Source organism: Saccoglossus kowalevskii, chromosome 6 (assembly GCF_978046115.1).
Source record: "Saccoglossus kowalevskii chromosome 6, keSacKowa6.1, whole genome shotgun sequence".
Classification (NCBI taxonomy): domain Eukaryota; kingdom Metazoa; phylum Hemichordata; class Enteropneusta; family Harrimaniidae; genus Saccoglossus; species Saccoglossus kowalevskii.
This window is the reverse complement of record NC_140646.1, coordinates 32418459-32446059: the sequence shown is the minus strand read 5'-3', so window position 1 is coordinate 32446059 and position 27601 is coordinate 32418459. Positions and strand designations below refer to the sequence as shown.

Genomic DNA, 27601 nt, shown 5'->3' with positions numbered 1-27601 from the left:
CGACACCTCAACTTTGTGTTTATTATTACAAGATGGCGGAGAGGAAAACTATGGCGGACCTTTGATCGTACGTAAATTGTTTGTGTAAATTACGCCACCTTTTCGCTATTTGTTCCAGTCGAGTACTGTCGTATTTCAGTGGTACATTTTCCCGACTGATAATTGTTATATCTGTAAATATGTATCGAGAAAAATGGAATTTGTCCGTGTCGGTGATCGTCATTTTGTTACTTCCTGTCGCGGCATCAAACACAGGTAATGTTTATTTATGCATACATGTATGTACGTTGCTGTCACTTATTTTTGTCGACACTACTCCCCATAATACGTCACATGCGATCAGCCATACTATATGGCCATATGGGTCATAACATTTATTGACAAACACAGGCACAACAACGCGTATCGCCCTGTACCAAGTTCAGTTGTTTGTACTTTTTAAATATTTCGATGATTTGGTCATCAGCAGTCTTGGGGTCCATCCATATGAAAATTTGAGGGGAAAGAAACTGGTTCTCCGCAGTTGTTTTGTTCACATTTCTATGACGATAATATTGTTATGTTTTTATTCTTATATTTCAGCACTGTTTGAAATTAACCATTGTTCATGTGTTCTGCTCTACCCGCTATTGTCAAATGGAAAACCCCTAACTAGTGTTTATTTCTACATGTTTGGTTACTGTAGAATACTTTATTTTCGCTTGGAATTTATTTTCGCTATTTTCGCTGAAGTGGTGATTCTGTGTAAATAAAATCCAGCGAATATACTTGTTTTCCTATATTTCACATTAAACTCATCAAAAATCAGTGAAAATAAATTCCATATAAAACGCGCAAAAAGCCTTTTCAGCGAAAATTAATTCCAGCGAAAATAAAGTATTTTATAGTAAATGGTACAATTATGTGCTAATACACTTATTTCAGGTCACCCATGTATGGATGTGTTTACAATTAATTTATAAATGTTTAAAAAAAACTAAAATATGCCAATTAAAAATCGTATGAACAATCATAGCAACTAGTTTTGTCCAATCAGTGTCTTTCATACAGTGGGTACAGAATCTGAATATATGAATATTTACAAAATTTGATTATTATTATTTAGTTATCATCAATGGGTAATCCAAAATTAGCGTAAAGGATTTTTAAAACTAGTAAAAAAAATATGATTAATTAAAAATTCATAAATGTATTTTAGGTTAAGAGGCAACTGCAGGCATACATGTATAAAAGGAAAGACAACAACAAGTTTTCTGTATGTATGGCACACTTGATGCTGATACATCTTGTCAGAGTATTTCTGCAAAATTGCAGTTTTTGATAATTATCGAATAAAAGATGATAAGAATCAAAGTGTTAATCGAAACTGTTACCAAAAATACATTGTACTTGTACAGATAATAATAATAATATATCTGGCACATTAGTAGTTAACTATTAGCACATCTTTAAAATTATATTTCTGGATGGGTATGATATGGAACTAATATAATTCGTACTAAACACATTTAGATGTACGTGTTCTGCAATTATAAATTTATAAAAGCAGCTCAGTACATATTCTTTTTAATCTATATGGCACATAAATTACTGTTTTGAATATAATAATATTAGGTTATCTCAAGAATATTGCAAAGTATACATGAAGGCAGTATGGCAATGGTAACGGCTGATGTGTAGCGAAGGTCTATGTGACTACATACTGCCTGAATTTCATATAGTATTCAGTATTTTTGTAGTACTTATTGAATTAGAGATTGTTTTGTGTTGTATGAACGTTTGTATTCAGTAACAAGATTCCATCACTTTATATAGCACATCTGCATCTAATTTAAACAATGGGAAATGTTCGAATGTGATGTCAGTGACCTGGAACGCATCAATATTGGTGACATAGCTTACCCTATACATGTACAGTATAAGGGAAAGTTTGATCGTTCAACACATGCTGATACATACAAGTGCTGATAAAGCATTTTAGAGAACGGCAAATTCTATTTTTTTTTTGCCACATACATGTAATAATTATTAACATACATCTATCACCGTAACGCCATAAGTCATAGTGTTCGGTAATTTTGCGGTATTGCACTTGGTATTTGCACCCTAATGCAAATTTCAAATATGGAACAATTACATGCGTATGAATTCTCTAATATAAAAATAAACATAGCAGCCCTGGACCACACACAAAGAAGTTCGCTGAATCTAAACTTTTTGGATTTCGGCATTCCCATGATGTATCCTTAAAAAGAAAAGATGTATAATAATAATAAGATTATTACTAGGATACCGCAAAGTATGCAATCAGACAGTATGCGGTTGCATTGATACTCCTGCTGTACTGTCTTTGTGTATACTTTGCGGTATCCTCGTAATTACCTCATATTATTATACTTCCTTCACTGTCTCTGTAACTTAACGCATGCCATCATTTTGTGTCATTAGCCATCATTTTCGTAATGACGTGCATGTTTGAAAACCATGTTTATGTAGCTTAAACTGGAAAGTTCCACAGATTGTCACTTCATCTTGCTCAGATTTGGAAATTTCATGCTCATTTACTACACAAGTTATAAAATGCAATGCAGTTTTGTTGATCATGACTTCTTATGACGTCTAGTAAATAATTTTAGTACTGATTTTTCAAAGTTGATCTGAAACAAAATAACTTGCATTGATCTGCAGTTTGGATATACTATTGCGATTAATAAAGTGATGCTGTTCAATTTTCAACCTTAGTAAACTGTCGTTTTTTTTGTTTCATTACCCATTCTCATTCGATCTTGGAATACCAGCTAGGACATACTCATGTACTGAAACTACTAATAAATAACAGTTCAGGCCTCACAGTAAAAATAAATATTAAATATTACTGGAGGATCGAAGGGACCAAACATTCAACCTCTCTCTTTGTCTCTCTGTTTCTTTCTTTCTAGTAACAATTTGAATTATTTTTCAGACAATGAAGATTGTCCTAACTATGGTCAGCGTTCTAGTCGACAAGGAAATATAGCCAGTATAAATTATCCACAGTTATATCCACCAGACAAAGACTGTTCTTGGTTCATATCTAGTGAACATGATCACATTATTATCAGGTATATTACCTATCAGTGTCCTTCATCAGTGATCTGAAACTTGAAAGCGGAAAGAACCCCAAGACAGGGGTGATCACTGTAGTGGGTTCTTTCCCATTTTCAAAACATTTTTTCAGTCCTGAAATGTAGACTTCTTCATGGTAAAACATTTCCTATTATAAACAATTTTGATTTACAAAAAAACAATAACAAAACATAGAGTAAAACGGGTGTTTATTTAGAAAATTGTGTTTATTTATGAAAATTACAGTAAACAACTACATGTACCATAACATTTGTATTAGAAGCCACATCCCTAATAGAAGCCACACACATATTTTTTGAACAATTGAGAACTAAAAATTCACCATTTCTCATATGTGTGTAGATGCTCTAATAGAAGCTGCACTCTGTTGCCTGTGTTGCATTGTTCCATTTTAATAGAGCTGCAGCTTCTAATACAAATTTTACAGTACTCTGTTTTGAGTCCATGTGAATCCAGAATAGTCACATCTTTTCTTGGTCTGTCCAAAAAGTGATGGCATTATTAAATATGTATGAAAATGAATGTGATTGTCCAAACATTTTTGATATCTTTCAGTGTGATGTCCATCATGTGTCAACAGTAGTTAAAAATGTTAAATTAAATTAAGTCATACTGATTTTTTTTGGGTTATTTTTGACAGTGTTATGAAGCTTTTGCTTCAGAAGACACGCAATTATCCAATTTTGTTGATATGAATAAAAAGAAATATTGTTGGCTAGTCAAAAAATAATTTGAGTTCTGCTCTTTTGTCATTGTACTCTCATATCTCTGAAATGCATCTATAAGGCTTTTTCGTTGATATTTCTTGCATATCATTGGTGGCAGCTGTTTTGGGCAAAAATTTTTTATTGTAGGTGAAATGAAGTTTTCTCTGGTATTTGGAATGCATATGGCAATTTTGTTCCAGTTGGGTACAAATAAAAATTATAATAGAATACATATTATACTGAGATTTTATGATGGTCTGTTTATGTTTACTTTTAGGTGGTATTGTCCTGACAATCCTTGTGTTGTCGTGACAATCCTTGTGTTATTTTCATTCATAGGCAGAATATGGTAGTTTTTGGTAATTTCTCTGGCATTTGGGCATACATTGTTTAAACCTTGTGCAAGGACAAATTATAATACATATTATTATACATTTGTCACCATAACGCCATAAGTTACAGCATGCTGTAATTTTGCGGTATTGCACTGGGTATTTACCATATTATGAAACTCGAATTCCAAATATGGAACGATTATGCGCGTAAGCATTCTCTAATCATAAAAACTAACATGGCTGCCCCCCAGGGTTTGACTGAACCCAAACAAAGAAGTTCGCTAGATCTGTTCTAAACGTTTTGGATTTCGACATTCCCATGATGTATTCCTGGATTAGAAAAGATGTATAATAATAAGGTTATTACGAGGATACTGCAAAGTATGCACTCAGACAGTAAACGGTCACATCGTCCTTTTCTGCGCGTCGGTCGATACTTTGCTGTGTGTCGGCCTTCGTAATAACCTCATAACATACTATAATACATATTCTACTGGCAATATATGGTATTCCATGCACTTTTAGGTATTATTTTTGGACGAATTTAGTAATTTTTGGTAAAAAATGGGATGAAAACATTTCTTTATTAGAATTTCTATGATATTATAACCCAATATGTGTATTGTCTTTTTTTTAGCTCCTCTGTCGACTTTGCCGAACGGAGCTTATCATATAAGTGATTGTCCGTCGTCGTCCGTGTCAATGTTTTACTTTTTCGACTTCTTCTTGAAAACTACAAGCCTGAATGCTTTGATACTTGATGTATATGTACCTTGGGTAGACCTCTCTTAGATTTGTTCATTTCATGATGATATCTTTAATTCTCTAATTTTGGTGAATATTTTTGTCATTTTTGGTAAAAAGTGATATTTTCAACTTCTTGTTAAAAGCCGCAAGTCCAATTGCTTTGATATTACATATATAGGTACTACATTTAGACCTCTCTCAGATTTGTTCATTTTGTAATGATATCTTTAATTTTCTAATTTTGGTGAATATTTTTGGTAAAAAGTGATATTTTCGACTTCTTGTTAAAAACCTCAAGTCCAATTGCTTTGAGTTTACATATATAGGTACTACATGTGGACCTCTCTCAGATTTGTTCATTTCATGATGATATCTTCAATTCTCTAATTTTGATGAATATTTTTGTAATTTTTGGTAAAAAGTGATATTTACGACTTCTTGTTAAAAAACTGCAAGTCCAATTTCTTTGATATTACATATATAGATACTACATCTGGACCTCTCTCAGATTTGTTCATTTTGCAATAATATCTTTAATTCTCTAATTTTGATGAATATTTTTGTAATTTTTGGTAAAAAGTGATATTTTCCACTAATTGTTGAAAACTGCAAGTCTGATTGTTTTGATGCTATACATATTGTTCATTTTCTAATGATATCTTCTGTTCTTTAATTGAAATGTGCATTGCTAACAGCGGAGCTATCTCAGCTGAGAGGCTGCTTGTTTTTACTGCATTGTCATAAAAAATCAACCTCAGTGTTCTGTGTGATTCAGTTTTCTAGCGTTTGATTTAGAAGATGGAACACTTTGTGAGAATGATTATCTGGAGTATGGTCCTGCACTTGGTGGTAGTGTGAAGTTGTGCGGAAGTCAATTACCCAATCCTATCATATCAACTAGGGATCATGTATGGCTTAAATTTCACACTAATACAAAAATACAACGATCTGGTTTTTTGTTAACCTATGTTGCGAGTAAGTATGCAATACTTAATAACTTAATTATTATACATCTTTTTCCACTTCAGAGTAATAATTTAAGAAGAGATAACAGCCTTAAATGGCTACCAAAAATGTGTTGCACTGTGTGAACGTTTGCGTTCAATGACAGAATTTTATTTCTGTTGCGCTATAGTGCTCCTGTTTCCTGCGAATTTAACGTCACTGTAATTGTCAACGCAAATAGTTTGCCTTATATTAAAGAACAATTTGAACGTTCAAATCTTTTTCTAGTGTCTTTGGTTCAATGGAACCAATGCCGATACGACTCTATATGGAACAGTAAATTTTATTGTTTTCTGTGTTAGATGTAAACTTTAAAATCAGTATTAGAAGCTGTATTCCTAATAGAAGCCTCGCCCAAATTTTTAAAGCATTGAGAATCATAAATTCACCATTTCTCATATGTTTATATGCTCTAAAAGAAGCTGCTCCCCTCTATTGCATTGCACCATCATGGTTTCTAATGCAGATTTTACAGCTGCCACGACCACAGAGTACCGGTATCACCTATTTTGTTAATGTGCTCACCCTTTATGCTTGTTCAAGGCCAATAGAGTATTATACTGTACCACAATGATGTAATGTAATAACCAAATATGGTAGATGATTGATTCTATTATACATGTACCATAGGTTTTGGGTTTGGTCTCAAACACATTACATCTCACATTACTGAAAAATTAAATGTTTTTTTTATCTCATCTCTTTATTTATGTCTTAGGTTCAAATAGCACTCCATGTCGTAATGGTGAATTTCAGTGTTCAAATCAACTTTGTATTTTAAATGAGTGGCGTTGTAATGGAAAAAGTGAATGTGGAGATGGATCAGATGAAGATCCCCAATTGTGTAAGCCAGGTAAGACATGTAACTATGTGTTGCTTAAATGTTAATTGTATTATCTTATGGCATACTTTATGGATTTCTTGAACAAATCTCATTATTTATTAGTGAAAAGTTAAGATTGGAGTCAATGCCAAGCTACTTACAAGAGTGTTTCTGATTGGCTACCCAACCCTGAAACCTAACAGACAGACCAATCAGGGAGCAGCTTATTTGTTGACAGGTTTTTTCAATGTATCAAATTATGCCTTGTATATATGCTTCGACTTAACTGTACATTTGTTTAATCTGCTGTTCACTGTCAGGGCGTCGTCATGTTGAGGCATATTTTGATTCAAAATGGATGTTGTTTTTTGTTAGGTTCATTAGACATTTATTCATTCTTTGACTTTCATGCAGATTAGGTACATGATTTCATCAATGAATTGGAAATATTAAAATTAACAACTATTTTTTTTTTTTTCTACTAGCATCTTCTTGTGCCATGCATTCGTTCGCATGTTCAACAACCGATACCTGCCTACCTGAATTTCGTCAGTGCGACGGTATCAATGATTGCCCTGACGGTTCAGATGAACAATACTGCCCGGAGTACTGCAAACATTCCTTGGATGGTGAAGTTGGATATTTCACGTCTCCTAATTATCCACATCCGTATGCAAATAATATGTCGTGTTCATGGACTATACTGTCCACTGTTAGTACCGTACAGTTGAGATTTGTGGAATTTCAGCTGCAGGAGAATGACTTTCTGATTGCGTATGACGGGGATGATATATATCAGGTAATGAGATACGTATGAAGACGTAAATGTTACTCTCGTAACATTCTGATTGAAATGAGATATATGATGAGACATCATGCACCCTCAATGGACAGTCCTCATGGCATACACTGATTCAAATGACTGCAAATTTAGTAGAGCTTGCTCTTCTCTGAATTGTCAACCAGTTAGAGAGAATCGTACTGATGGTTTGTAGCTCAAGTTTTGATTGATGATTGATGAATTTCATTTGGACTAGACGTAGTTTAAGGCAATGTATACCGCTAGATGGTCATAATCAAAATCAGTTGCAGCTTCTACTAATACCTTCTATTGCCCCAATGCCCCAATTTCCTTCTCAATGTGGTGGAACCTCCACTATAGGCTTTATTTTTATTACAACCCTTCACTTTGACACAAAGACCAGAAACTGAGAATCAAACATCCAGGGTATTTTGCAGTCCAGTGAAATGAGTATTGATCATTGCCACTTATACTGACAGTTGCTTTCGCACATTTTATTCAGATGATTGCCATATTTGGGCTTGACCACTGGTTAACTGTTGATACCGGTATATACTGTAAATCGATTTAATATCAAATGAGGGAGTCATAAAAAATGCAGTGTCAGTTTCTTATTGTCATCAAATTTCTAGCAACAAAAATGAAGTGGTTTATCGTACATATATGTTCTGACATCTTTCAAATTGTTATTAGTTTTACTATTTGATGCTTTTATTAGGAGGAGCTAACACATCTATATGGGGGTGATAAAGTGCCACATGTGATTGAATCCACACACAGTAGAATGCTGGTTGTGTTTAAATCTGATGCTAAGTTGGTGAGCAAGGGATTCAATGCTACATATCAACATAAAGGTAAGATTTACATATCATTAACCTTTACACCACCAGTTCCCACTTTTCATCACAAATTCACATAATAGTCTGTACTACTTTTCAGAATATTGGGACAAAATTAGCCAAATTTTTCGGGTAAAAACTAAAAAATTAATCAAATTTTGTCTGTTGGCTCCAAAATTAGGGTTGAGTTTCAGAATTATTGAATATATAAGAAAAAAGTGCATTAAAATTGGTGGGGAAAAAAGTCTGGTAGTAAAAAGGTTAACATCAATGCTTGATGTTGTAGGTACAATTGTAGTAAATTATTCTTGTTAAAACACTGTTGTGGAAAACAGTGGATAATTTAAAGTGGTTAAAATACAGTACCCGACATTATATATGCACATGGTTTTATTTCAACTTGATGATGTAGATTTCAAGGAATTGTACAATATAGTCATGTATTCATTACTGTAAAAGGGTTAATTATTCACATGGTTTTAATTTTGCTTGTTTCACTGACTGGAAAATGCGCTAAATTAAAATCCAGTTAATATGTAGAATTTAGCATAGAACACATTATCTAAATGATAAAACCGTGAATTTAAAACACACTGAATATGCCTAAAATGGTAAATCAGCAAAATTTAAACCCAGTAAATTTTACAGTATCTCGTACATACATTCTCATTTACATACTGCACACATTTACATGTAGATTACTGTATTTGCCCTTTCAGTAGCACATGTACTGATTACTTACATAATAAAAGAGGTGATTCTGTGATCAAAAATAAGCATATTTTATTGATTCAATGTGCAATAAAAACAATTTATGGTTGATTCTGATAGAGCAAATACAGTATTGTTGTTTTTCCTGAATGCATTGTGACTGTGTACACTATGAATGATTTGTACTTGTGTATTTGCTTTGTAGGTATTTGTCTCGATACGCAGGTGTTATGTGGTGATGAAAGTAACTGTTATGACCCAGAGATTGCAAGATGTAATGACTATTTTGACTGTACAGATGGGGAAGATGAGTTGGGCTGCCGTAAGTTACAATTATTCAGTATCTTGACCAGAAATCAACTTGGCATATCTAAGCTTCTCTAAAAATAAAAATAAATCAAATTTTACATGCACTATCATAGCAAACCTAAGAAATGAAATTTGTTGTATGGCATATATATTATTTGTGATCAATGATTATTATAATTCTCTTTAAATTCTCAGTTATTGTTTAAACCATTGTCTAAGAAAAAACAAGGACAAACGAAAGTACACAAAAATGTACATTTCTGTGGAAATATCTTACAAATATATTCAGTATCTGATAATGTAACCTGTTGTCCAAATTTGGACATAATGATATCATTGCATTTCGAACTCTTTAGAGTTTGTACATTATTAGCGATATATTAGCGTTTCATTAAACTTAGCTCTACAAGGTTTCTGTCATATGCTGGCTGTCCAACCATTCACATTCATAACAGTCACTCAAAAACTAATGGACATCCTTGGTTTTGTCCTTCAGTAGGAGGAGGGGCATAGGTGGAAATGTGTTGAGTTGCCAAAACAGTGTAAACAAATTTCTTTAAATGAATAGACCATTTTCCGTACACTGCGAGAATCACGCGTTATGCGTGAAATCGAACGTAAAAACAGGACAAACAAAGGTCATAGCGTCGTAGTCGCGTCAAACATCGCGTGGGATTCGACAAACGCGAAAGTATTTCTGGGACATTTCCATGCTTAATAATGTGCTGTCCACATTTGATGATAGGCAATTTCGATTAAGTGAGGGTATTCGGAAGCAATATTCCTCTGTCGAAGATCGGCCGGTCAATGTAAGCTGTGAAATAAAGAAATTCTAATTCAAAATCAAATCGTTCGATTTTTGCAGCAGACGTTCGACGCGCGTCTTTCATGCATCTCGCGAGATCTCGCAATTGTTCGGAAAATCACCTATTCCACTACATGTATGATACTCTGATTTTGTTTGTATGGTATAAATACAACACAATTTGTATTTACATGTAAATAACGTTTATTAATTGCATATACTGTACTTGCTCTATTTGTAGCGTATGTGCCTTACTTAAATTACAGTGGTGTTTCTATAATCAAAATATTCATATTTTAATGTTTCAGTATAAAACAAATGCAATTTTTTGGTTTATATTCGCTTCTATTGGAGATGCACTACCAATAGAGTAAATACGGTAGTGCCATTATGTATTTGAACAATATTTTTATGATGCACTGTTGTGGAAATTACAAATTTATGTATTCACCTTCAGATTTTCACTAACGTTGCCATTTTGACATACAGGTGATTGTAAGAGTGATGAATTTGCTTGCTGGAATGGTAAAAACTGTTTCAGTCAGGATGATCATTGCAGTGGTAAACCACGCTGTGCTGACGGATCTGATGAGTATAACTGTAACGCTCTTATCTGTAATAGCGATAGAGGATTATTTCTATGCGGTAACAAACAATGCATATTTGAATCCTGGCAGTGTGATGGCACCGATGACTGTGGAGATGGGTCTGATGAGAATTATTGTCCTGGTAAGTCCTGTGTATTGGTCTCACAACCAAGTCTGTAAATAAAAACTTAGAACTTTTACTTGGAATTAATTTCCGCGACAAAAACATTTTAGCTGTTGTGCATGAAGTTCAATGTGAAATATAGGAAAAGGGGTATTTTCACTGGATTTTATTTGCACTGATTCATTCCTTCAGCAAAAATAAATTCTAAGTGATGGGATGGGAAATATGACATTTATAAGAGAGATTCCAAGGCCATTAAACTCATTGATACAATGTATACATTGGTCGATTTCATTAAATTTTTGAAATATATATATACATGTATAGGCATCAATTGCTTTTTGGTAATCTGTTCCAGTGTTGTACTTATTATGTATATTTCAACTTCTCTGGGATACAATGTTCTATTTAATTTCAATACATACAGCAACTTACGAGATGGGATACATGTGCACATCATTTCATTTCGCAGTGGAATCCAATTTGACAACTGTACAATGAATGAATTGATGCTGTATAAATCCAATATTTGGTTTATGTGCTCTTATTTATTCTCAGGCATGATTTGGCTAATTTCATTTTCTTTGCAAATTATTCATTGCCAACTACCTTGTAGCTTGGTTGTCCTTTCTTCAGCCTTGAATATAGGTACAGTCAAACTTGTGTATAGTGACCACCCAGAGGAATGCGCTTTAAAGACAAATGGTCTTCATATGGAATTCAAATTATTTTTTAATGGAACACCAACTCAAAAATGTCATGATTTTCTCAAAAGTTCATTTGAACTGGTTGTGCTGGTTGTTCAAAATCAAATAAGTTTGACTTCAGGGAATTAGAAATTGTTTTATAAACAAAATGCTCATTATTATTTTGGTCTTGTATACACATACACATACATATACATATACCAGTACACAGGTTGCTTTGCACTGTCTAAAAATGGTCACCATTGATGAGGAAAGGTTTCACACTTTCTGTACTTTTATTAAGCATTCTTTTTTCGTGATGCTTGGTGTGCGAGCAGCAAACATGCTGTGACATGAAACTAGACACTTTGGTGCCAGGTTCAATCACAGGTTTGAGTCTCACATGCAGTACATGATTACTTTCATTCAACATAGGTAGTATTTATCCGCCATGTGTTTGGTGTTATTTTCTTGCGTCACTATAGGCAGGTGGTCTTTATATAGAGATAGTTTGACTGTATTTTATAATTTGAAAATAAATAGGAATTGCCTTCATTATACAAACCAGTAATTTTTTAGACTTCATTCAAGCATCTAATTATGTTATAGGTTCAGTTACATACAACAATTACTGAGTTTTTACTTTCCAGTTCAAAGTGAATAATATTGTTCCTTATATGTTTTTAAGGTATACTTTCAACTCGTGTGATTACTGCTGCAGTGATTGGCTCATTAGTTTGTGGATTATTATTGGTCATAGCCCTAGGATGTACATGCAAGTTGTATGCTCTGCGGCTCAGTGAGCAGCACCCTTATGGAAGATCCTCACCAATGCGAAGACTTGAACAGGAATTTATGCGCCGTGAAGCTCCACCGACATATGCCGAAACTGTTGCTTCTTCCACAGAGCCAGGAGATCATGCAACCTCTGCGTTTATGCAACAGATTCATGCACTGTCACGTGCCAGACGGTCCAGGCGACCACGGCGACCTCGGTCACGTGCATTAGTAATCAGTGTCGCTGATGAGAACCCTGTTGAAAACTGTGATCAAGAGTCGAATGCAACACATCGAGACGAGGAAGGTGATGTTGATACTGATACTGAAACTAATCATGATGCTCAACATCTTCGAAATCTTGACCCGCAAATTGCAGATGCAGTTTCTAATGTTCAGCAGTTACAGAACATCATATCTGGAGCGGAGTTCGGTGAGGAAGACGCCAACGATAATGCGGCATCTTGTGATGATGCTTCTGCTGCAGATATAGACAATGATGACGGAGCACCTGATGATAATGTATCCATCAACGCTAGTAGCAGCGGTGATGATGATGATAATAATCAGCTTTCGATTGAGAGTGACTCAACTCGACTTCTGTCGAACCAGACTGACAGCACATGCTGACAAGTGGGGGAAGGCTTTTGTATCATAACTTGCATGCATTTCACACACTACTTGATTAACACTAATGCTGAACACTTCAATCCTAGTATGCTTCATGCTTTCAACACTGGGGTTTGTTTCCTTATTGGTCAGCTCAGGATATCTGAAGTCAAAGTTCACCCTTTGACAAAGTTTTCACCACCACTACTACATGTACTGTACTACATTAACGCAAGTGATGACCTTTGGCTTAAAGATTCTTCACACAAAAAAAGCAAATAGAAAATGGGGGAGGGAGTTCTTGAACTAGTGGGAGTATTAAACTCTTACAGCCATTTGGAATTGAAAATTGGATAAAATACACATGGAGTGAATTCAATTCAAAAAGTTTCATATCCTTTCATAGAAAATAACTCAAGTTACAGGCTTAACATGTGTGTCAGCCACATCAATCTCAAAACCAGTTTTTTTATGGTTGAATAAATTTCATAGATAAATTTTCTCTACACAACTAAACATACCAATATACAATGTATGTTCTTGATACATGTATATATTGAAAGACCACATCAACTATCAGTAGTATGTAACTCATTTTATAATGGGCCAGTGTCTACTACCTTCATATTATACTTTTCAAGGTTTCAATTTTGGCACATTTTAACATTTCACATCAACAAATGACAACTGTCCTGACAGCATAAATACTGGGAAAAGTTGACATGGAATGGTATGTACTTTCATTTGAGTGTTTTTTTTTATAGCAACAGGGTTCAGAAAGTACAATAATATATTCACACAAAATTACTAAGTGAAATTAAACCAGCAAATGTTAGACTGTCTTTGCTAAGAAAGTGCGGTAGAAATATTTGTTTCAGGCATTACATGTACCTTCTGTTTGAGGAGAACTGGTAGCAACTTTGAGAAACTTTAATTATTGCCCTTTATAATTAACAAAAAAAGTGTAGAAGATTTGGACACTGATTGACCTACTTTTCTGACAGTATGACTGTACTGGTGGGTGATATTTAGCAATACTTGTCATGTTTTGTAATCATTTCTCAATTATGTACATAAATGTACCAAACTTACAACAAATCAAAATTGTATGCTGACTGGTAACAAACTTAATTTTGAAATCATTAGATATTGCATTTTTATGTGCAAGGCAAAATTATGACTTACATGTAAGTCACCATTGTTACTTTCACTCAATTTTGCTTTCTACTATATTCATACATTTTGTACTGGCATTCCAGGTAGTGTAATAGAAAGTATATTTCTGTGTTACTCACATTCTCATAGGAAACATATTGGACAATGCTAGTTGAAAAACTGAGCTATACCACATTTCATGACTCTGTGTAAAACCAAATAGATCTCCTTATAAACTAAAAGACAAATACGAGTTCTGGATGTATTTTAAGTGTTGGCGAGTTACTGATAGCAGGAAAATAACATTTACAAAATATGCCAAGGTATGATAGCAAATATAAATTGTTAGCGAGTAGTTGTCGCACTTTGTGTGATTCAATACATATCTACTTGATATATGGTATTGTATGTAATTGGCATTTGTCTAATGCAAAAGGTGGCGGCTGCTGTTCTTTGAGCCAAAATTTGTGAATTGCATATCACAACTGTTATGGTGGAGTATTTGAGGCATAGTCCATCAATTTTCACATTTTTCAGTCAGGAATGGACCTGAAATGAAGGGATGGAATGGATATTCAGCTGGGTGATGATGCATGTGTATAGTTTGTTGGTTCATCACATTGTTAAACACTTTGCTCATTTACCATGATACAATATTGTATGGTGTAGATGAATTTAGATTCAGTGACACCTAGTGTTAAGACATGAGTATCATCAACAAAACAGTTCTTATCACACTGCTGGGCGAGAATGCAGCATTGTGTCCAGCAAGTCGTTAAAACAATACTATCCAATCAGAACTTGAAAATAAAAAGTATGATTGTAATCTTCACTGTGACCGGAAGAATGGAATAGCAATATTGCAGCATAAGACAGTGTTTTGCTAATGATATACGGTAGCTATATTGCTCATGATGTGGCCATTGCTTCCTCTGGCAACATTTTGTGTACCGGTAATGTAGCTATTTTGTTAGCAAAACAGTGACTCGTACTTCAATATTGCCGTTCCATTCTTTCTCGCGGTCACAGTACAACGTCGTTTCATGATCATTTTCATGAGGCCAGCTTGGGTCACTCCATTAAACTTTTTCTCATAGTTCATTTAATTGAAAGTAATCCCAAAAAAAATAAAAATTTTAAATACATTTGTTCCCCCATATTGTTTGGGACTAATTGTTTAAAAGGCTGAATAATGTTTACACTTTGTGTTTATCTGGTACACTAACTGACTGAAAATTTATTTTCTTACCAAAAAAATTACCCAAATTTCAAATTTTTTTTTCATATTTTTAAGCAGTGACTTGACAACAAATTTACATGTAATTTCAAGCATTCTGTTACAATGAGTGAACATAGTGGCATGTTTGGAATTGTTCTACATGTATAAAGCTTGTTGTGAATTGAGGGGCAGACTTATAACCATACAATATATAATGCAAGAGAGTGTGTGTAAACTAATACTGTAAAATCAGTATTAGAAGCTGCGGCTTCTATAAAAATGGTACAATGCAACAGAAGGAATGGGGCTTCTATTAGAGCATCTACACGTATGAGAAATTGTGAATGTTTGGTACTCAATTGCTCAAAAAGAATGGGTGCAGCTTATACTAGAGATGCGGCTTCAAATACAGATTTTATAGTATATTGGTCATATTTATTAGAATATATTGTCAAACTGATTGGGACGAAATCATGTTTTAAATATTAATTTCTTCATTTTCTCCTGTCTTTCTACAATTGAGGCTAAAGTGTATGTACAATTTTGGTGCAATGCAGTCACCATATTTTTTTAACCGGAATATGCATGTTATTTACAGCTGATATTGTCATGTAAATTTTTCCTGAATTTTTATACCATCAAATAATAAAATGACAATGCACTGTCAAGATACAATGGCAATATTTTTTTATTAGACTTTGTCCAAAGCCAAGACTTGTTGTGTACATGTCTGAACTGCTCTTGTTAGTATAAAGACAAGACATATGTATGTTACTTTTTTTGTTTCATTGACAGACTGGTAGTCATGTTTGGCCTAAAAAATATTTCCCAACATGACAACTGTTTCTTTCCAATTTTGTATTGACATCACTCACAGAAAAAAACTAGTATATTTACAAAATAAGCTTTAATAACAATTACCAAAATAAAAAAAAAATACAAGCTGACGAGTTCACATTGATACTAGGAATGGATTTCAATGGATTTTCTCTATTAGAAGCATTTTGGTTTGATTACAAGAAAAATCATGTGACAGATACCATATAAAACTTTCTTTCTCAAAATGTAGCATGGAAACTGAAATACAGTACAGGACATAAACTCGGACATTTGTAACACATATTTTGTTCACAAGGGAACTAAATGACCAGTGTATGCAAAATAGATGGATGGGTCGATGTTAGGTTTATTGTAAGCCATGAACACCACCTTGTGATAATGCAATTTTTTTCAGGATTTTTGAGGATGGTTTTAGTGATTATTGCCTTGACAAATACCATTGGATACTAAAACCTGCAATCAGTCTATTCAAATGCAGTTTTTAAGCTTTGGACAGAATGGTTATTTATTTCCAGTAACTGACTAACCATTTTTTGTTTGTTATTTTAGTAACTCTGGGCTTGATTTCTTGTGTGTTCACACAAGTCAATCAATAGGATCAGACCTGCTTTAAATTTTACACAAAAACACCAATACGGTAAAATATGCATAAATATTTGTGAGGTACTGTTGGAATGCCTAGACCTCTTGATCAACCCTTGCTTTTTATTGTAAAACTGAGTGCCATATTTGCTCTATTACAAGCGCATATGCCTACATAAATTATGAGGTGTTTCTGATGTCAAAATAGTTAATTTAATGTTTCACAGTACTGCAAATATGACTTTGGGTTATTTACGCTTGTATTGGAGATGAGCTTCTAATAGAGTAAATACGGTACATGTACCTTTATTGGAGATGTGCTTCTAATAGAGTAAATACAGTATGTTAAGAGTTGACTGAAAGGTTGTGCTCCGAATCGAACAAATATGGTACATGTACCTTAGATGTGCTTCTAATAGAGTAAATACAGTACACTACATGTAATACATCATTCCTCGTCAGCTTCCAAATTGATATTTTTACCAAATTTAGCATATAACTGTATTTTTAATTCTTGTAAAAGTGCTTGAATTTTTGTCACTTGTTCTTCAAGTGCTCTTATTTCAGCTTCTATGCCAGCTTTTGCTTTTTCAATCAGCTCCTGGGTTTCATCTATTGAATGGTTGACAAATACTTCGCCAATCTGATACGTAAAAAAATCATTAAGGAACATTAATGATCAATTTGCTACATAGTATGAAACCCATATCGAACACAAACGTTTGTGACAATCATCGCCTTTTAATCATTACGTTGTATATTTGGAATACGATCAATGCAATGACATTTTTAGTTGTAAATAGCACACAAAAGGGCTGGGGTTTTCAATCTCCCAACATTAAAAACAGTTTTTGTAAACCTATCATCAGAGGTGTTGACAATAAGCAATCAAAGAAGTGACAAGATGGCAAAGCCTTTGTGATAGGTCCATTTTAGAGTTTCATATTTTGGGGTATTTGGATATTATCACCCCAGGATGCCAGAGTTTCAAATTGGCAGTACATGCAAGACAGAATGCGATTACGAATTCAGTTATCACATCTTCTATGACAAGTTTATAATATTGTAGTATATACATCAAAGGATATGGAACAAGCTCTGAATCATCTAAAAGTACCAAGTCATCTGAAGCATCCTGTAGATTCTGTAGTTCTTTCTGAAATACAAATGACTAGGATATTAAAAACTGTTTTCATTCTATTTTGATGTTCTTATAGTTGCTGTATGTTAGTAAACACAAAACCAAGTAAATCTTCCTACAGGTAGCCCTGCATTACAAATACTGTAAATGCAGTATCATTCACTGGATTTTATTTTCACTATTTTTGCTGATAAGTAAAATCCGCTAAGTATTTTTTTCTTTCATGTTTTTTTTTGTTTTTTTTTTGTGTGTTTGGTCTTGTTTATTTCACAAAATAAAACATAGTTGAACTCTGGTGACCTTGCCCTTTGTTATATAATATAATTCCCTTTAACATAGTTTGTTTCAATATAAATATACATTGTCATAATTAATTTTGAATACAAAAAAGTTTTGGGATTGAACTAACAGTGGGGAATCAGTCTACCGAATGTCCTTTAAGGGGTTAGCATACGTTAGCTGGTTCAATTTTTTGGCCTCAATTTACAGACTGAAACATACATTTTACCCATACATGTTATATACCATAATAAAGATCTTGTTTCAAACTTTGAAAATATGGCAATTTTTTTAAATTATGCAAATACCAAGTCACGTGATCACAAGAATACGCGAAAATGGAGTAAAACGGTTAATGACGCAATTAATAATTAATTTGCAGCACGACTGAATATATTTTTTTATGTAAATATTATAGAAGGGTGCTTCATGTACAATGTTCTTCGTTTTTTGGCAAATATAATTTGTTTTTATGTAGCCTTATTTCAAGTGTTTGGACGTTAATACCTGAGTAAAAACAACATGTCTCTATATAAAAATAAGCAAAAAATCAAAACGAAGGCAGACAGAAAAAAATCCAGGAACATTCCTCCAGTACTCTATATAGCGGTAAAGTTGACCAAAAATGGCGACGATCTGACCTTTCGTTTGTTAGAAATTGCGTACTGAATCTGTAGAACTACGTAGAAATCAATTTCAAGATAAACGCAAAAAACGTCCAAGGTCAATGAATCTCAAACTAGGCCTAAAAATTTTGAAAAATATGGAGTTATAATTATTGAAACATGTCTGCCTAGCGACCAGCTACTAAATAATGCCTTTTAATGTCGGGGCTAAATGTTATATGCGTTAAAGACAGGATGAAATATATTTTGAAATCTCAGAACGGCCCTACCGTGTGTCAACCGACAACGTGATGACTTCCCGCGAAAGTGACGTAATGATTTGCATATTACTAATATGGTGTGGAGGCGGAGTTATTCCAAATAAAGAAAATGGTTTCAGCCGTGTGCACAAGATATTTTCAAGTTTGTTTTGATTACTGTTCACTATAAAACTGATAGCCGGTGGCACGTAGTAGCAAGCGTGCGAACACGGTTTTTTTTTTAGTAACCGTTGTGCGAACAAGAGCAATGACTTCGCCTTTTTTCGTTCGTTTTTTTGACCGCTTTTGAAATCGACTAGACAATTTCCGCTTTATTTTCGATCGCGAAAACCCCGAAATAACACCGCCCGCTCGCTCGCAGAAAATTGCCGAGGTTCACATGGTCTTATAATTGTCTTACTGGTTTTTATAAATGTTGAACAGCCGACACAAATTCAAATACTTTTCGTTTTAACTACCTATAATTATATGCACGCAATCTGACCCTTTGACTTTGATTTGGCTTGGATTGAATATTTTATTTTAAACAATATTCTGACGTGAAATACAAAATGTATTTCAACACAAGTACGACATGGTTGTCTGGGTTTTCTTGCCCGATCATTGAGTCTTCGCAATGTGTTTACGGTTTGTATAATTATTGTTGTTTTCCTCAAGGCGAAGACAAGCTGAAGGACCATGAAGCTAAATGGCAGTTCCATGCATGGGCTGAGTGAAAGAAACTATTTAATCTAAGCCTAAAATAAAACCTAATATTACACTTCTTTGTGCATTTGTTAATTTTACATGTTTGTCATGACAGTACATCTAGAAAATCGCCTCTTTCGTTGATAATTTCCATTGTTTGGAATGTCTGTCGACCGTGCCCCAATAATTTGTTCGGGAAATCGATCCCCGTTGGTTTCTCCATACTGAGTTTAGGACGGGCGTCGGTCCCGACATCCGGCATTCATCACAAGCAGCCGAGACAAAACATTGACCGTAATTCATGGGGATCATGCCCCGTATTTTGTGGGCTGAAAACCCAAATAATTAAACAAGTATTATTATATATATTTCATTTTACATCGCAAAACTACAACAGAGCTTGGTTGTTCGCGGTGAAACAGCCGCCTTGAAGTCGATACAACTTCAACTAGCCATTTCTTACCTTGAAATCAAAAAAATAAAGATTCCAAGAGCATCAGGGAATATATTAATAACCATTTTTAGCAATCGCTAGATTTATTTTATCCGAATACATGAAATGCACGAGATTTTCGACATTTATTGGCAACTTCCGCGCTGAAAATGGTTGAAAATGTGGGTGTGGTTCTCTCGCAAAATCCTGTTGATAATACGGACAAATATGGTTCTGTGACCCAGGTCGTGCTCCGATCAGGTGACTTTCAGCAAATCAATGATGTTGTAACAAAGCATATTTGACGCTAATTGAAGGGTCGTCGTACCGTCCAATCTCCGGCTTCGATTCACATAGTTTTTTTTGTTCTGTGACAGGCTTCAAAATTATTCACTGAAAAACATTGGTATATTTTGATTAACGGAGGGGATTTGACCTCAGTTCAGAAAGAAGAAAAACTAAGCTGAGTCCACGGCGAATCAGTTTTCTTTGCTAGTCGTGAAATAAGGTAACCCAGAGTAGGGTCGATGATTTTCAGCCCTGAAGGACTTCCGCGTGAATCCTGATTTTCGAATTGTTCATCGTCTGGCCACCAAATATTTATGGCTATAACTAAATTTGACACGTTTTTTTTTTTTCTGAATTATTCATTTATGTCAAGCTCTGTTCTATTTTTTCAGAGCATGTGGCCGTTTTAGTCAAAATATTTTTTGTGAGAACACTTTTACGGTACACGTATAAATCTGGCTCATTCACTGATCGTGACTTAATTTTGAAAATTTAATGTAAAAATATACCAGACCGACCGCTGTGGACCGACGTGGTTTTGGTATCGTTATTTTTGGAATTAATCATTAACATTTTCCTCGTTTCTCTGCTCTGTCGAAAGAAGTTACCTGTGCCCTTTTCACGTAACTGTCTCATTAAAATAAAATATTACATTTAGAACAAGCATCGGAAACACGTAACAAGAGGTCCCAGTTAAGTTGCTTTGACCAGGGACGTAACTAGTACGTCCATGCTTTGACGATTGAGTGTCATGCAACTATTAGATTTGAAAAACCACCATTTCGACTACTCATGTGTGATCAGTGTTTTGGCGAGCAGTCAATGTTTTCAATGAGCGAGCAAAAAAAAAGAGCGATTAAAATGCTGTGGGTTTCCGGTCGGACAAGACCGCGCGGTCGAAAATCAAGCAATAAGCTGTGGGTGTAAAAGCGGAAGGCTGGGCGAAATTAGTACGTAATTACATAAACTTTGTAGTATTGATATGCAAATCGGATTTTTCATCAAGTGTCAATTAGGATTACTTTCATGTGAGTGTTGTGCTTATGTTGGTGGTGTTTATAAACAATCACACGTGGCAATGTTTTGAAATAGAAAAAACGTCGAAATATGCCTTATAAAATGGAGTTTTTGTTTAGACTAAAAGCACAGTCATAGATACTGTCATAACCATCAATAATTTAAAATAAAAAAAAATATTGAAAAAAACCACATTAAACGTATGCTAACCCCTTAAAGATGTAAATATCTTACAAAAAAATTTGTGCCTTATTTGTTTAATTATTTTAAGGGACATAATTTCCAGCTTTATTCAAAGTAATTCAGATATTTTAGTATAAAAACAAATGCCTCATTGCAAAAAAAAAGTGCTGCATTTAGACGTGAATAGATTCATAAAACATGCAAGATAACAGAAAATCTTAGCTGGCTTTTGTCCAAGTATTTTGTACAGGTGTCTGTCAAAAATTAATGATTCACTGAGACAAATATGAACTGCCTTACTATATTTATTGTGTGACTACTGTATTATATGAAAAGTAAAAAAAAAAAACACCCTTTATGAATAGCTATCATGTTGCAAGCTCTGCTTTGTATGTAAATCAACTTAAATAGTTAGTTGGTGTCCAGTGGAGGGAGAAGTCAACAGTACTGTTACCCCCTGAGAACCTACATCTTCAAACACTGCAATCTTTGTTTGAAGTGAGTTTTTAAACTAGTATTATAAGAACTCTATCATTCTGTTCTAATAGCTGAAACATATTCCTGTGAGTTTTCATTTGTCGAATACAGAATACATATATTTTAGAACAATTTTCTTTTTAAAATGTGGATGAAATGTTTTGCTTTTTATGTATTTTTTATGTATTGTTTTTGATTTGATAACTTTGAACTAAACAGATTTTCTATTCGCTTCAGATCTTGATCAAAGTTGGCACCCAGTTCATAGGAGTGCTTATATTGATTTTCTGACATCTTGTTTTCTGTGAAGATTTATTGGTAGGTTTGCAAATGTGTATCAGACTGTGCAATCTCTCCATGAGTTGGTTTTGAAACCCAGTAAGGGATTCTGAGATACATTACCAAGGATATTATTACAAGATAAATCATTTGCTTCATTGAACACATACAACAATGCATATTTCCACTGAGATCAGTGACCTTTGATGTGTATCACCAGTGATCAGTCAAGTAGAAACAGTCAAAATGTTTTATCAGTTTTTCTCAATTTTTGCATGATATTTTCATACAGCACATCTGTTGTTCAAACTCAGGGAAGACTTTATACTGATGAACAAGGTGACCAAGTTTGATGAAGTTTGGAATAGAATTAGTAAAGTTATCATGCACACAATAACAATTATTAACGACGACAACGACGACGACGACAACGCCGGACAAAATTTTTCCCTTAATATACCTTTCCCTTCCATCTTGTATCAGTACAAGCATTTCTTCCGTCAAAGAAATACCCAGAAATGTTCATATGATTTTGTACATTATTATCTTTTTTTTCCTCATTGTTCTTGGGTACATTTGCTTCCAGGTCAATACTTTGAGCACTATAATTTTTCCAGCACAAATTTGAATGACATTTTTTGCCTATAATTCAATGCATTTTTCTAAAACTTTTTGGATAATTTCAGACCAAAACAAAATTATTTCCTTTAGAGATCCAAATTTAAAAAAAAAAAATGAAAAAAAAATTGTGTTTGTTTTATTTTGTGAAAGATTACAGAAGTTATAAACTGTGTTGGCTTTTATAGGTAGTTTCAATCATATACATCTAGCATGTAACTTACCTTTTTACTTTGAATATCTTCCTTCAATTCACTTAGTTTTGAATTCTTACGGGCAAATTTATTAATTTTTTGTTGATCTTCATATGTAACTTGTACACTAGAATCGGACATCTGGAGATAAATATGATAAACAAATTACATTGTGCAAGATGAGGTGGATTCATGTGGAAATTTCATTTGTAAATCATGTTTGGTACTGAACCTAACACTCTGCCCATGAACTACTAATAAATATATTTACAAATTCCTATAAAACATAGAGTCATGAAAATAAAATGAAAAATAACAAATATTGGATAAATCCACTGAAACTTTGGAACCAAAATGGCACTTGAAAATATAGACTGGCATAACACCAGACGTTTCAGGTCAACTGACAGTGCAATTTTTGTCTTTAATCTCATTGATGAAGGGTGTTGATCCAAAGCATATGGTGTTGTGTTAGTCTATATTTTCAAGTGTCATTTTGGTTCCAGTTTTATCCCACGTTTGTTACTGCAATCAAACCTGTGTATAGCGACCTCCCAAGTACTAGTAACTCCATTAATTAAAATGTCTATAGACAGGTGGTCTTTATATGAAAGTTGGATTATTTTTTTTATGGATCACTAACTTGTACATTTTTCTCCAGAAATAATGAAATAGTACTGTTGTAACATTTGTTAACAACACATTTATTACAGCTGATCAAAATCAAACTAGTTTGACTTGCGAAAATTAAAAATTGTACTATGATAATTAGTATTTTGGTCCCTAGACCAGATATATTGGTATTGCTGAAGTGGTGGTCATACAAGACATGTAATCTTTATACACAGGTTATAATGCCCTGAGATTGTCTAAAAGTGGTCATTATAGGCAGGTGGTCATTAACACAGGTTATAATGCCCTGAGATTGTCTAAAAGTGGTCATTATAGGCAGGTGGTCATTAACACAGGTTATAATGCCCTGAGATTGTCTAAAAGTGGTCATTATAGAGGCAGGTGGTCATTAACACAGGTTATAATGCCCTGAGATTGTCTAAAAGTGGTCATTATAGGCAGGTGGTCATTAACACAGGTTATAATGCCCTGAGATTGTCTAAAAGTGGTCATTATAGGCAGGTGGTCATTAACACAGGTTATAATGCCCTGAGATTGTCTAAAAGTGGTCATTATAGGCAGGTGGTCATTAACACAGGTTATAATGCCCTGAGATTGTCTAAAAGTGGTCATTATAGAGGCAGGTGGTCATTAACACAGGTTATAATGCCCTGAGATTGTCTAAAAGTGGTCATTATAGAGGCAGGTGGTCATTACACAGGTTTGACTGTACTAGTAAAGCTCATTTTCTGCTACATAAAGAGTACAAGTACATGGGTGCATCTACAAAGTAGCCAAATATCGTATCAGCAGTGCATATGCCCATCTAAATTATGGAAATGTTCTATACTCTGAATATGTAATATTTTATTGATTTAGTATACAGCCAATTAAGTTTTGAATTTATAAGAGCTTCTGTATGAAGATGCGATTCTAATGGAATGAATAAGGTATTCCCTAAAACAGATTGAACTCACTCACATTGAATGATTGCTTGAAACTCTGATAGAGATGCTTTCATTTACAGTAAACTTTTGTAGACTTTTATAGTGTATATTTTTTAAAACTTATAAATATGGAAATACATGTACTACTATAAAATGTTAATTATATACAACAGAAAAAAAAATTGATTGTGAATACCTGTAACAATATCAAAAATATGATACATTATTAACAAATCAATAGTCTAGAAAATAGTACAGCTAACTTCAAAAGTTTGAATACCGGAAAAGGGGAAATGATAAAAACTACAAACAAAATGTTAGGACTAAAAACTACCGTTCACATCATGTCAGCTATGCAAGAGATCACTTACAGCATGATACATGTACATTAAAAAAGGACTTATATGACACTGAAAAAAAAATGAAAGTAAATTGTAGCTGTTGAATAAGGACATTTGAAATTTCATAAATTTTCAAGCCTTTCTTTTCCCACTCTATTTTCCCATCAGCAGCAATGAGTTATACCTTAGTAAATCAGGGATTTTTTTAAAAAAGGGAACAGAGGGGGCCACCACCCTCATGCAATGGCCATGGGCCCCCTTACCCTGGAGAGCAGATCCTCTGGCAACCATAAAATTCTGATTGACCAGGGATCACATGTGGTCACAGTCTTCAACTGTGACCTGATAGTCATTTTGGCCCCAAGGAAGCCATAGAATGCTCCATTTTAACTTAGAACTATCAAAAGCTCTACATGCTGGTAGGGAGAACCCTGTCTCCCACACTTGGTAGCTCCACTTAATTTGCAGTGCTCCCACTTGCAGTTTGTTTCTAGAAAAAACCCTGGTAAATGCATCACAGACCATGGTAGGCAATAATGTCACATACAGCAGCACTATTGACTCCTGAGCTCTTACTGCACTATTTTGCAATATTTTTTCAAATTTCTTTGTTAATTTTGGACTTAATGGATGTAATTTCTCATTGGCTACAGGTCCAAATCCAAAATCCTTCAAAAAGTTGACTTTAGGTTTAAATGGTTAAAAGTGATGTATTTTTTTTTTTTTTTTTTTTTTTTTATATTTACCGTACTCGATTGCGTTAGCGCCCATGCCCGGGCAAGCGCCCACCCCCCACTTTTGCAATTTTTTTTATATTTGGGGTCACATTCGGCAAAGTGCCCACCCCTTCAAAATGCAACTAATTTAAAACTTGGTCTTGCGTAACGAATCTTGGTAATCGTTTTTATATGATACAGCGTGGATATCGATCGCTGTGAACATGTTGTGAATACGTAGAATACGGTAACCGTGCGTAAACTACGCTTCGACAATGACCTGTTAATACAAGTAAAATGCGATAAATATTTCATGCCATAATTCAGTTTACCATGCCATGAATCACGCTAACTCGAATCCACTCTGAATTTATCTGTATGTGTGTCGATCTCGATTATTTTTGTTATCCAATTAAACGCCGCTTTTAATGCACTTGCCTTCGTCGCGATGCGTTCACCTATTTCAACAAAATTTCAATTTCATGCCGTATTCAGTTTATCAATAAAAATTGATAGTTACCATTTAAAAAAAAAAAAAATGTCGTTTATTCACCGAAATCAATTCCAACAGATCGTTCTTCGACATCGATAATTCACTTCCGCAGTGCGTTACCCAAGAGTCTTCGGGAATTTCCAAAGAATTGCGTCGGTACCACAAATCATTTTGATTGGATAATAACAGACTTGACCCATTAGGTCAAAGGACGTTGATGCAGGTCAAATGCAAATACATCATGGCAGAAAGTGTTTTTTATCGAGAGTTTGCGTACGATCCAACACATTCGTCGATAATGATGAAGATTTTGACTTTGACTGTGTTCCAACAGACTCAAATATTTCTGTTTCTTCATTGTAACAGTCAATGACGATGTACATTGTACCTAATTTCGTAATTTTATTCTCCCTCAAACTTTCAAAGACGTAATATCCCCCTCAATCTGTCACACGGTGAATTAAAATTGTCAGTTGCACTCTTTTCCGAGGGGGTGCTCGGGTAAGCGCCCACCCCTAAAAAATCCTGATTTTATGAGTTGAGGACCCTGGGCGCTATTAATAGCGGTCGAGTAAGGTATAGACGACAAGACCAAATATGAATGGGTTATTAAGGACATGGAGGACTATATATAATAACCTGTGAATATTTTGTCGCTGTCATACATAATAACATTCGTATTTCATCTCAACACAGACTATAAATGTGAAAACCGCCTGTGCCCGGGACCTGCGTATTCAGGACTGTTATATTGTATAGTGGGGACTGTCCTCTTAAATTCAGGGCTACCTTACATTACTGGGGGCTGGAGGTTTATTTTTGAAGTAAAGAAGAAATTTAAAAAAATATGCAGAGAAAAACAATTTCCTCTAGCCCCCCCCCCTCCTTACAGTTTTTAAATGAATACCCTGTTGGACAACCCATTACAGCTCCCTGGACAACCATACTTCGCCAAACCCCTGGATACGAACGGCAATCCTGAAATGACACATTCTGTTTGTTCCTGTACTTTTCCACTTTTTATCACATTGTATACTAATAATATCGATTTAACAGCCTATGTCATCATGAAACTGATAAAATTACTTACCGACCCCTTTTGCACGCTCGTAGCAGCCATTTTGAAATATTTAATACCCCCTAGCTTTCAAAATGCTTTTTCTCTGAATATTAGTAATGCTATTGTCACAAGACGAACAAGAGGTTTTTAACAATAATAATT

General features: G+C 34.3%; 2 protein-coding genes across 2 annotated transcripts; one reads left to right on the top strand and one right to left on the bottom strand.

Annotated features, from left to right (window-relative positions):
• The first annotated feature begins 22 nt into the window (after positions 1 to 22).
• On the top strand, positions 23 to 16047 carry LOC102809343 (low-density lipoprotein receptor-related protein 12-like). Its single transcript, XM_006820342.3, has 9 exons — positions 23 to 255; positions 2963 to 3101; positions 5691 to 5890; positions 6639 to 6773; positions 7229 to 7542; positions 8264 to 8399; positions 9301 to 9417; positions 10699 to 10938; positions 12295 to 16047. Exons 1-9 carry the CDS (start codon positions 180 to 182, stop codon positions 13011 to 13013), a joined length of 2076 nt encoding a protein of 691 aa, XP_006820405.2. The 5' UTR covers positions 23 to 179; the 3' UTR covers positions 13014 to 16047.
• Positions 16048 to 16254: 207 nt separating this feature from the next.
• Positions 16255 to 27579, bottom strand: LOC100368381 (prefoldin subunit 4-like). Its single transcript, XM_085500388.1, has 4 exons — positions 27470 to 27579; positions 23301 to 23411; positions 17878 to 17944; positions 16255 to 17439 (listed from the first exon to the last, which is right to left on the bottom strand). Exons 1-4 carry the CDS (start codon positions 27497 to 27499, stop codon positions 17237 to 17239), a joined length of 411 nt encoding a protein of 136 aa, XP_085356514.1. The 5' UTR covers positions 27500 to 27579; the 3' UTR covers positions 16255 to 17236.
• Between the last annotated feature and the right edge of the window lie 22 nt (positions 27580 to 27601).